Below are 12,200 nucleotides of genomic sequence, written 5' to 3' on the forward strand. Positions count from 1 at the left end.
GCAAATATTGGATCACCAAGATTCCTATGCAGTTGATCCTCCTTAGGAATTATCAATCAGAAGTGTACTAAACAGTCAAGCACTAAGACATGCAGTATAAATACAGTCACCTGTCTGTTTCCACAGATTCTGTATCCATGGGTTCACCATCCGTGGCTTGAAAATATGTTTATAAAAAATCCAAAAAGTGAACCTTGATTTGTAATTTTATCTAAGGGATTCTATTTTACTACAACACTGTATATAATGGGATTTGAGCATCCATGATTCAGCCATCCATGGCTTGAAAATACTCTCACTCCCATCCTCCAATATTTCCACAAAGTAAACCTTGATTTTTTTTCCTTTTACTATGCCATTGTATATAATGGGACTTGAGCATCCACGGATTCTGGTATCCACAGGAAGTCCTGGAACCAACCCAATGGATACCAAGGGCCCGCTTTACAACAGTTGTTGAGCCTTCCCAGGAATAATATCGGCTACCTGCATGTGCATTCTTACTTGGGAGAAGGCTGCTGTCAACACACGGAGGGCCCTTCTAGGTACACATTGTACTTATAGGAGCCCTCCTATTTAAGGATAATTGAATGGCTATGGATGGGAAAAGTAAATTGCCCTCCCACTGCCAAGTACCTGCAATTAAGCAAAATTAAGAACAACCTGCTTGCCTTTATCACACAGAGGTTTCTGCAGCTCAGATCCGGGGTGGCTCCTGGTTCAGCTATGTGAATTCACGTTATAACGTGAATGTTTTATCACACCTGGTTGCCCTTCCATTGCCCTTCCTAATCGAGGGGGAATCAAATCCAAGGCAAGTCATGTGATGCGGATTTTGTAGCAAAGTGGAGTGAGTGCAAATTGTATTACCACACTGGTGCATACCATGCGGATTTAACAATTCGAATTGGCACCCTTGCACATGCTCAGTGGAGGTCTGAACGCATCGTGACCTGGGGTGAAAAGGGGTGCAAGTTCTTGTTCCCTGTTTCGCGTAATTGCGTGATTGCATGAATATTTGCCTTGTGAATATTTCTGCGTCTTCTTCATCCCCCCCTTTTTATTTTCCCTTCCATTTCAGCAATTTTGACACACAGATAGACAGACAGACAGACAGACAGACATATGTGTATATTCACATTCACGCACATACACACATATATATTCCAAAAAATGAGTTGCCCTGAAAGTGAAAGGACCACCGAAAGGAAATGGGGGGAAATTGCAGTGCCGCATCACGAGAAATTTGCAACCCGGGGGTTGTACCAGAGCAGAAGCAAAGTTACATTCCACACCAGACTAATTTGGAGTGAAATCGAAGTGAGCTTGGAAGCGATTTCTGTGAATTCGCTTGTTACTGATTTCGCCAAAATGAAGGGTCACTTTGGAATCACTTCGGAAGCGCCACGGATGGAGCCTCCATAGAAAGGAATCAGCATGTTATAACACATTCACATTATAACATGAATTCGCATTGTTTGACCCGCAGTCACGTTGGATCTGAGCTGCAAAAAGCTGCAGAAACATCAGTGTGATAAACACCAATGTCCTCCACCACCGTAAAAACAGAGCTGGGCTCTCTGTCTGCACATGTGTTGAACTAGAATTCCAGATGGCTGTGAAATGAATGAAAGTTTTAGTCCAGCACATCTGAAGAGTATCAAGTTGAAAAAGGCTGAGCTCATTCAAGAGAGTGTTCTGGTTTCTGCCCTATTTGGATTTTTTTGCCTCCGGTGTTGAAATGTCTCATGCTGGCCCGCCTGCCTCCCCATCTCAGCAAGACCTTCTCTGCTGTCTTCGTAGGGGGGGAATGTGGGTAGTGATGATGGAATAAACCCTTCTCAAACTGCCGCTTTCAATAAGTATTAAACATTTTGGTGCATGACAACTTCTGACACAGAAGCAGGTTTATGGGGAAATTAATTGTAATTTGGTTTGACAACTCCAAATGTTCCAAAGAAGAGCTACAGTCAGTCTCTTAAAATTCACAAGATATGGGGGGGAAATTGAAAATACCTTTTGGACACTTTTGATTTGCCAGTTAGGATCCATGTTGCAGTCGTGGTTTCAAAATACACACAACCAAAAGCTGAAAAGATTGTCATCATTAAAAAAAAAAAAAACTAAAGACCTACGTCAGGATGGGCAAGCCCATTTAAGCTCCTAAAGCCTCCAGGCCATCTCTATTCCTAAAAATATGGAAGGACCCACCCATAAAATTGCACATAACCATGCTTTGGTGGTGGTGGTGTGCCTTCAAATCATTTCTGACTATGGCTGCACTAAGGCAGATCTATCACAATATTGTTTTGTTTTGTTTTTTCAAGATTTGTTCAGAGGAGGTTTGCCATCACCATCCTCTGAGACCAAGAGAGTGTGACTTGCCCAAAATTACCCAGTGGATTTCCATTACCATGCTTGGAATGGTATTATGGAGCTATTCTTCCAAATTTTGCTAAAAATACCAAAAAAAGCTGCCAGAAGTACAAATAGGAAATGGACTTCTTTTTGGTTCCAGCTTGTATCCATAAACAGTTGCTAGCCCAAAATGTGTTCATGTGGATTGTTTGCCTGTGACTTCAGCTACAGTTGCCCACCACTGGCCCATTCACTCCTTGCTTGTAGCACACAGGTTTAGAGAGAATAAATCGGGTGGGGGGTGGGGAGGGCAAGACTGAGATGGATGACCTTCGAGAGGTGATGAGGGACATATTAGACTTTTGGATCTTTCTGAGCCTTTGATTCTGTCGGAATTGTCCTGAACTAGTTGTGTGGTGTGAATCAGACCTGTGAGAGGGAGTAGTGTGTTGGAAATATTGCATCTATACAACACGTTTGCCTCATCCACTTGTACAGAGGTTTTGCCAGTTTTAGAATACCAACCAGTGCTGAGTGTAAAATCTATTTGTTACTCTCATCCTTGGTCCACTTCTGATTTGTGTCCTTTGCCTTTTGCCTTCCCTTAGAGGAATTTTTTCCAGTACCCTTGGAAGAGAAGGAGGAGAGCAAGGTGGAGTTAGTTATTCCTGCCAGCCCACTGGAACATGAGATAGATTTGGTAAGTTCTGGGACGGGCACCCTCTTGACCTTGCCACTAGGAAGCATAGTGCAAGGAGGAGGTATTGGTTCCACCAAAGCCTTTGATCAGCTGGGCCCACATTTAATGGGGAGCATTTCATGAGGGTCTTTTCTTTATTAAGCTTCAGCCATTCTTGTGATCTTGGGTTTTTTTAAAAATATATATATATATTATTTACAAAGCCTCCAACCTTGGACATCCCATTGATATGGATAGCTGGTCTTTGGCTAGATCATTCTTGTGATCTTGTAAATGTTTCTTGAATACAGCTAAGTTTGTGCTAGAGTCAAGCAGGTAAGTTTGGGGACAGGACTTCTCTCTCTCTCTCTGCCTTCAACATTGACTTTATGGCTGCCTTTGATGATCTTCTTGGTCATAGAATCATAGAGTTGGAAGAGACCGCAAGGGCCATCCAGTCCAACCCCCTGCCATGCAGGAAATCTAAATCAAAGCATCCCCAACAGATGGCCATCCAGCCTCTGTTTGAAGACCTCCAATGAGGGAGACTCCACTACACTCTGAGGGAATTTGTTCCACTGTCGAACAGCCCTTGCTGTCAGGAAGTTTTTCCTAATGTTGAGCTGGAATCTCTTTTCCTGTAGCTTGCATCCATTGCTCCTGGTCCTAGTCTCTGGAGCAGCAGAAAACAAGCTAGCTCCCTCCTCAATATGACATCCCTTCAAGTATTTAAACAGGGCTATCATATCACTGCTTCTAGGGCTCCCTTCTCTCTCCCCACTCTCTGTCTTAAAGTTCTGTCCCAGACCTGACTTTGTCCCTTGGAAAACAGCCATGTCCTATTAACGAGGCAGCTACATCTATGCAGCAAATGAAATGTTCCTGACAGAAATGTGCCTTTAAGGCTATGAGGCTTTTGGACATCTTCAGAAGTGCTGTAAGAGGGTCTGACACTGGGTTCTGGCATGGGAGGTGGATCTCATCTCCGCTTGCCTAACCATTAAGCAAAGAGATATAGGGGACGCCATGTCAGAGGAAAGTGTTATGGTTCTGATCCAGCACTACTGACTGCCAGTCCTGAGTATTTCCTCCCACTGAAACCCGAAGGGCAAAGAACAAAGAATAGAGAGTGAGAAGTTGCCTGCACGGAATGCTACACAGTTTTGTCGCATTCGGGCAGGGAACATCTGGCTCTACACTTCCATGCCAGATGCTGTGTTAATTTGATCTTGATTTCCCATGTCTTCTTTAAGAAGCTCTTAGGTATTGGGACGGGGGGAATTTTAAAATGTTTGGGAAGGAAAAAAATCCACATTTTCTCTGTAAGGCCAAAGAATGGCTACTGCCAGCCAGCCCCCCCCTCCCCCCGCTTCTCCTTTTCATTCTTCATTCTTCACCATTCCTACCCTTAATTGTCTTTTCCCCATTTACCTCCTCCTCAGCCAGGAATTGTATTGCTTTAACAGTTCAGTGCCACAATCTGCAGAAACTCTCTCCAGAGCCCCTGTCTTTCAATTATCTTAACAAATTAGCCCTCTTCCATCTCATCTGAGGGCCCTTGTGGGGGCCTGACGAAACAAGGGAGACATAACAAGATCAGGAGTCTTGTAGTTCCCACTTTCCAGTCCTGGTTGGAGGCTCGTACACCATGTTTGCATGTAGCAGACCAACGGTATAAAGCAGTAGTGGCTGAGAGGCAAAGGCTTAATGCTCCACAGCTGAGGGCCAGAGGACCCATGTGAAACATGGGTCTGTGTATGACTGGCTGTTTTTATTTGAACAGCAAACTTATGGCAGGATTGGGGGATGATCTGCATCAGGACTATGCTATCTAATGAAGGGGTTCCTAACTTGTTTGTCCCCATGCCAGAGCTCTGATGTAAATCATGCCCCAAAGCTTCTATTCTATGGACTCTACCACTCAAGAAAAGAGGTGAACCCCACCACCTAATGGCGGGATCTCGATTCTCCTCAGCTCCCCTGGCTGTATTTCAGTAGCAGATATGTTGACTGCACACAAGCCATTTATCAGATTGTCTAGCCTGGTTGGAAGAGGGGACATCTTGCTTTGTGCTCCTACCTGCAGGACTTGTTGTAGGCCAGGGGCAAGACTATCAGCTCATCCCCGAGACTACCTCTGTATCCAGTGTTTGCTGAAGGCTGGTACTGAGTCAGGGAGGGCAGCTGCCCAACACTATACCCAATTGTCTGTGGACTTAAGGCTTGTAGTTTGGGAAGGAGGACTCTCCAAGCTTTTTCTAAGCCATTTATGCCCACCAGTTACTTTGCTTTCTTGTTGGGACCCATGAAAGGGTTATGTTTAAATACATAGGAACAATCATGTTGGATCTAACAAAAAGGTGTTAGTGTTTGCCTCCTTCCACAACCAAATTCAGATGCCTTTGGGAGGCCTAGAAACCGAGTGTGAGTGAAATATGATCCTCCCATTTGGGTTCCCAGCAAATGGTATTGGGAGGCATAGTGTCTGTGAGAATGGAGATAATATAAAATAATAATAATAAATGATTTATTTATAGCCCGCCTAATCACAAGGAATCCGCGCCGGTTACAGCAATAAAAATACATAAATATAAATTACATAAAAATAAAAATACACTCTCTTCTTGAGGCTAGCCCTGATGGAGATGGGCCAGCCTTTTCACTCCCTCCCAGGCCAGAAGATGACAGTTGCCAGGGATGGAGGGCTTTCCTTCTTCAGGCTAGCCCTGATGGAGACTATAAAGCCATCACAGTTGGTAGCCATTGGTAGCCCCCTTCTCCATGAACTTGTCTCATTCCCTGTAATCATTTAACAGAAGGACATTTGAACCACAAATAAATTCTCTGCTGGAACAGACCAAAATCATGTTTAGTCCAGCATCTGGTTCCCTACAGTGGCCAAGCAGATGCCTACTTGGCTACTTTCAAGGAAGAACAGGTGAGATTGTGCACCTGCGCGCAGAAATAGGCTTGTTTCTGTACTGGTGGGGAAGTTGGAAGGTTATGTCACTAAACATTGCCTCTGTCTGAAAACTGCAATTCTCTCTCGTACCCACATCCACACTCTTTTGCTTGAGCTTTTGCCAAGACTCTTGTTTCTTCCTCTATTTGTTGTTCAGAAACCCTGCATCCAAAGCCGCCTGGCCCTATCTGGCCTCAGGGATGAGATGTGGACAGAAGAACATGAAGCCACCATGGATCATTTTTTGAAGGATGTAACCAAGCAACTGCTCGTGTTTTACATTGATGAGTTTGCTGGACTGAAAGTAGAGTTCGTCATGCCACCCCAGGTGGGTCTGGCTCAGCATGCTCTAAACCTCCCAAGGGCTCCTCTGTTTCTTCAACAGTGGTCATGAGGGAGGGCTTAGTCTTTCTGTGCTAGCGCCCAGCAGCCACTGGTCCTCTGTGGCACACAGTTTATGTAAGTGCATGGCCTAAGAAGAGCCATTGTGCATCAGACCAAAGATCTACCTAGTCTAGTACATGATAATGTCTGAAGCAGGATTCTACTTTTTATTTTCAAAGCATCTGATCATGGTGGAGAGTTCTACTTTGGTTCAAATCCCTGAACATGGGGAGGTTGGATAATGAGGGGGCACAGCCCAGCACACACAGGAACACTGGAGCAGAACCAGCATGCACCACCTGTTGCCCATGTCTGAGACCTCATTTGTTCTTTTGAACACACAAGTATAGTCTTTGTCAAATCTCCTTTTAAAACACTCCACTCGTGGCCACCACAACTTCTGACCTGGGGGACTTCAGCTAGCCTTTGTGAATAATAGCCACCAGTCATGAATCTGTCTAGATTTCTCTTGGATGGAAGGAGATCTTTCCTTTGGCTGGTGGGAACTTTATTAGTCCCTCAGTGGTTGGCCCAGTTGCATTAAATTAATGGCTGTGGGGGTTTTGCATGGAATTTACACAAAGTATGAGGAGAATACTGTTTTGGATTCCCAGAATGTCCAGCCCAGTATGGCCAGTGGCTGTGATGGTTGGGGGCTTCTAAGAGTTATAGTCTAAAAAGTTATATCTTCAGGTTCTTTTCAGGCATAAGGTTGATGCAGTGCTTCTGTGTTTTGTTCCTGTAAGCAATTTCTCTACTGTTCTGAATCTCAGGGTGGGAGGAGATTAAATTAGTCCAAATCCCAAGGCCTGAAAGCAGTAGGAAAATTCAATTCTTAAATAAAAGCATGTTTGTTACAATCTACTGCCAAAAATCCATCCACTCCAATTTGTTCTGGAAAGCACATTGCCCATGCTGGAGCAAGTCTCTGGTGTTCATTCCTGTTGTGGATTAGTGTGACATTCCAAAGTAGATCAGCTTCAAGGGCCTAGGGATGGACCCTGGAAAAAGCAGCCAGTTCAGAAAGTATTTTCCCAGGTAGGAGTGACCACATCACATATCTGCCCAGGATTTCTCCATCTTTAATCCAGCATTTTCCCCACAGGAACAGAAACAGCTTACTTATTTCATCCGCCGAGAGAACACAGAGATCACAGAAGAGAATTTCCATGAGGTGGTGCAGTTTGGCACTGTCCGGAAACCCTACATCGATTCCCTGATGCGCTTGCTTAATTCAGTCTTTCTCCCTCGGCTCTTTCGCAGAGCATCCTGGCCTGAGAGTATAAAGAATGAATTTTTCTCAGAAGTTTACCACTTCATGACTTCTCTCACAGGTAGGTCTCTGTCCTCCTTTCAGTCAACATTTGACCTTTACAATGAGCTGGATTTACCCTTTCATTAAGTACTAAGATCTCCCTCTAGGTCTTAATATAGTGCAGATCAATAATGTAATTCAGATTGATCTGTGAAATGTAGTGCTCCTCAGGTGTTAGGTGTGCTGAATTGTAAGGGATGTGTCCGGGAAGAAACCAGGAACATGGTGTAAACAGGTTGTTAGAAAAAGATATTTCTCCTTAGTTATGATAACCAGACTCTCCTCCATGTTTGTCTGTCTCCAGATACTCGCTCCAGAATGAGAGGTCGCACTGTACTCTACGTCCCAATGGAGTCTCTGACCATAAAGACGGAAGTGGCCGTAAAGGACAAAGCTCTGGTTCAGCGGCTGGAGAGTGAGTGATGGGTCTTTGGGGACCTGGGCCAGGAGGTGATGGGGGGTGGTAACAGGATCAGCAACATAGGAAAAGGTCTGATGGGGAGGATAAAGCTTGACCGAAGGGCTTCTGAGAGGAACAGCACTCAGACTGTAAGTGAATTAACCCCTGGCAGCATATGAGCTGCATCCATCATTCCCAATCATGGAAAACGGGTTTGTCAGGCTGTGAGCGTGTTCAGGGTCCCGTTGTGGGGTTATTAGTTCTGCTGCAGACGTTCTGTCAGGAAATAGAATGCAAGGGCGGCTCAGCCCCCCCTCCCAGTCCTCCCATCTTACCTTTGGTCTCATGGTGGAATTTGCTTCTTACTTCTCCTCCATCAAAATTCTGAGCCACACACAGAATAAGGTGTACAAATGAAGCAAACAACTGAATTGAAACAACACTACCTCCCTTTTTTTTTGAGCCTTCACAAATTTTTTCCAGATATTTTGGCAACATCTGGGGAAAGTGTGCAGCCTGAAAGAGGAGGAGAGGCTGAGGGATGCCTGAGAAAGAAGCAGGATGCTATATCTGCTCAAGAGAGGGGCTGCCCATTCTAGAAATTTTATCTCCTCACATTTCAGATCTTTGTAGATCTTTCTGTCCCAGTTGCCTGAGAGCCCTTTGCCTGTCCCAGAATCCAGCTGTTAGAGCATTGCTGTTTGGTGCTGGCTTACAGCAATGGTGAGCAATTGTCAGGGGCTAGGGGCAGTATGCCCCGCCACAGGGCCTTAGAGGGCTGCACCTTCTTACACACCCCATTCCCATTTTTAAAAATTTAAAAGAAAAAAGCAAATCATGAAATGTCCCCTGTGTGCCCATCAGCATACGCTGTAGCAGTTGCCTTGTTGTCAGTAATCCCCATATTATTGAGCACTAAAAAGATTCTTGCTTGCTGCTCCTATGGAAGATTGGAGTTATTTTTTGAAGACAAATTTTGGTAAAACTTGGAGAGAGTGGGGAAATCCTAAAAGATCTGGAAGCAGACTAGCCACTAATCCAGATCCTCACCAAGAGGATCTCAGATACGGACCTATTATAAGCTCATTCTTTTTTCCTTGCATAAGTATCTAAACTCCAATGAGCTGAACAGTGATTTCTCTTATCTAGGCATCCTTCCCCCAACCACAGTACTTAACCATATATTTGCAGGAGGTCCAAATGACTTAAAGGTAATAGCTTCTTTTCCACTATTGTTTCCTCAGACAAATAGTCATAAAATAGACCTTTCCTCCTTTTCCTCCATGGATTTTCTTTTAAAGTCTTCTAGACCAGTGGCCATCACCACATCTTGTGATAGAAAATCCTATAAATGAGTTGCACACTGTGAGAAAAATGCTTTCTGATGTCTTTCTCTGAATCTACTGCCAACCTGTTCTCACTGAGTGATGTCACATTCTTGTATATACCAAAGAATGGGGAAGTTCACCTTTTTCACTTTCTGCACATCATGCATGCTTTTGATAAATCTTTATTATGTGTCATCCTCCTGATCCCCACTGTAGCTCCCCTCCTGTCTTCTCCCTGGGCTGCTGCCTTGTGACCAGCAGCTAAACAATAAGATGGTAGAGGTGAGTCATTCTTCATCTTGCTCTCCAACACTTCCTCTCCTCAGGTCTATTATAAAACCTGCTGTTCTTATTTTTTGGGGGAAAATCCAATGAGATGGAGGAGGAGGAGGAGGAGGAGGAGGAGGAAGAGGAGAGGGAAAACACAGAGACCAGAAATCTGAAGAATAAAAATGGTAGGGGAGCAGGAGGCCAGGCCTTGGCTCCACAGTCGAGCCGATGTGTCGTTTTTGTTCTGGAAGTGTGTAGAGCTAGCCGCAGGGCTAAATTGGAGCATGTCCAGACTTGCTTTCAGTGGCAGTGGCTCAGCTCCGAACATAGAAAACAATAATACAGGTGAGAGGGCAGAGGGCCTTTATATCGCTACAGGAGCAGCTCAGGCTGTTCCCTCATCTGTGGTGAATCTGGAAAAGTGTATTCCTGTGGCTCTGTGTTCTCATGGCAGCCAGCAGTGCCTTAAAAGCACTGACACCCGTGAGAGCTTTTCTGTTGATGCAACCTCTCCCTTACATTAGATTAGGAAACTCTCATCTAGTGAGGCCTTGTGCTAACAGGGCGAACCACAGTCCCACAACTTGCAATGCTGTCCTTCAAAGTGGTGCTGTGCATGACCCAAACAGATTGCACCCTCCTGCACACATTACAGACTACCTCAGAAGACCATCTGGTCAACGCTTGTATTAAAAGTACATCAAAAAGAGTTCCTGCTAGTTGATGCACATAGGCAGAGCACCTTTACTCTGAAGACAAGTACAGTGCAAAGAGGGATGGGAAGTATTAAACATCCACAAGTAGTAGTAGTAGTAGTAGTAGTTCTTCTTCTTCTGTTATTTTTAATTGATGTGCTATGTCTCCAAAGCCCTCGGGGTATTATTCTTTTAGAGACCTGTTCTGCCCTTTGCTTTCCTTATCTTGTGAGAGCTCCTCTGTGCCTTTGGGGAAGGGCACAACCTTCCTGCACCAATCTATTCATCTGCCTCCAGGCAGGAACCTTGTAGACAGAGCAAGCCATTTTCTCATTTTGTCCCTTACTCCCCTCTTCTTTTAACCTTTGCATGTATTTCAGGTGTGTGGGGCAGGCTGATGGTGGGGCTCGTCAGTTTCCCTCCCTCCCTCCCCATGTCTTCTGAGGGGAACGTTCTCCTTTGAGGGGGAATTGGGCCTCAGAGAGGCCTGCAATCCAAGAGCCCTTCATTGAAGAGGCCAGGCATTGAGTCCAGACAGGCCTTCCATGCTCACACAGCCCTAGAAGAGCACCTGCTACTGGTCCTTATGACCAGAGTGCACTACATGGCAGCACACCCATGTTGTCAGATACAAGCCTGAGTATATCAGGTGTAAAGCGGGGAGTGAGTCAAGTTATAATCTACAGGACAAAAAGCTGGGTGGGCTGAAGCCTCTCTCTCCCTCTAGTTCCCTTGAGGTAGCTTTCCACTCAGCTCTGCTCTTCCAGCAGATATGTCACAGTACTCCAAAGCTTTTGCAGTTGGTCTGAGCCCAGCTGGAGGAGAAATAACCTCAGGGGCATGGTTTGCAGAGCAGAGAAAAAGCAGCTAAGAGATGGGCCCAAGTGGAGGGAAGCAGCAAGTGGGAGGGTGGGTTTGGTGCCATCACATGCACACACATACAGACACAGCCCTTTTGTGCTGCGAATTGCACCCTGTGTGTTTAAAGATGCAGGCAGGCCTCTTGCTATTATGTCTGCTTTGGCCCTTTGGGGCCCAGCCTGGTGTGTCATTGTGGCATTCATGTCTCCCTCGCTGGTATCCCAGGGGCCTCTGGTTCCATTACTGCCCTGCAGGTAAAAAGTGTTGAGGAGAGAAATCACCAGTCAGACCTAGAGCAGCAGCTCGTTTGTTCCGCCCTGCGCAAATTCAATTGAACGTTTCGCTATGGACAAGGGGGAAAATATGTTGACTGAATTATGCAGTGCATGGGTCTCTATTAGGAATAATAAAGCCAAGCCTGGCGAAGGTGTGACTCACTGGGGGTTATTCTGTCCTTTTCTTCCTCATGCAAATGGCAGAAGGAGCCCACTGTGAGAGCAAGCTGGGGCTAGATTGCCCATCCTCCTCTGTAGCCCAGCTGTCTGAGGGAAGTGTCGCACCTTATGTTTTGAAAGGGTACCCAGAAAATGTCGCTGTAGTTTAAAATGAAGCATTTCAGTCTCATTGGTCATTAGGATTATATGCTTCAGGGATCGGGGCCTGGCTATGGTTTCCCACAGCACAAATGCACACACAACTGCAAACATACCTTTGCCATTGAACCATGCATGGAGCTGCCAGAGACATCATACAGTTGTGTGTCAAATGTCTTCTGGGGTCTGGAAGTGCCAGCTCCTTGTTCGTTCTACATTGCTTGTGGCGTTAAAATAAATTGCTATTACTCTTGGCTCTAACAATGAGAGAAAATAAAAAGGTTCTTAGTAACAACAGGTATTAATTGACTCATTTTCTGGACTGAATGCAGCAGCTCTTCAGTATGGCCCCGGT

At 45.2% G+C, this 12,200-nt stretch overlaps 1 protein-coding gene across 5 annotated transcripts in view; it reads left to right on the forward strand.

Annotated features, from left to right (window-relative positions):
• Window positions 1-12,200, forward strand: part of LOC149316677 (dynein axonemal heavy chain 2-like) — a 122,985-nt gene that overhangs the window by 8,887 nt on the left and 101,898 nt on the right. For all 5 annotated transcript variants that reach the window (XM_089516014.1, XM_089516012.1, XM_089516016.1 and 2 more), the window contains exons 3-6: window positions 2,967-3,058; window positions 6,157-6,327; window positions 7,489-7,717; window positions 8,003-8,113. In XM_089516014.1, coding sequence (XP_089372140.1) covers window positions 2,967-3,058; window positions 6,157-6,327; window positions 7,489-7,717; window positions 8,003-8,113 — 603 coding nt within the window. The remainder of the gene's footprint in view (window positions 1-2,966; window positions 3,059-6,156; window positions 6,328-7,488; window positions 7,718-8,002; window positions 8,114-12,200) is intronic.

The sequence above is a fragment of the Sceloporus occidentalis genome, unplaced genomic scaffold (genome assembly GCF_023333645.1).
Source record: "Sceloporus occidentalis isolate IW3139 unplaced genomic scaffold, rSceOcc1.0.p SCAF_3, whole genome shotgun sequence".
Lineage (NCBI taxonomy): Eukaryota > Metazoa > Chordata > Lepidosauria > Squamata > Phrynosomatidae > Sceloporus > Sceloporus occidentalis.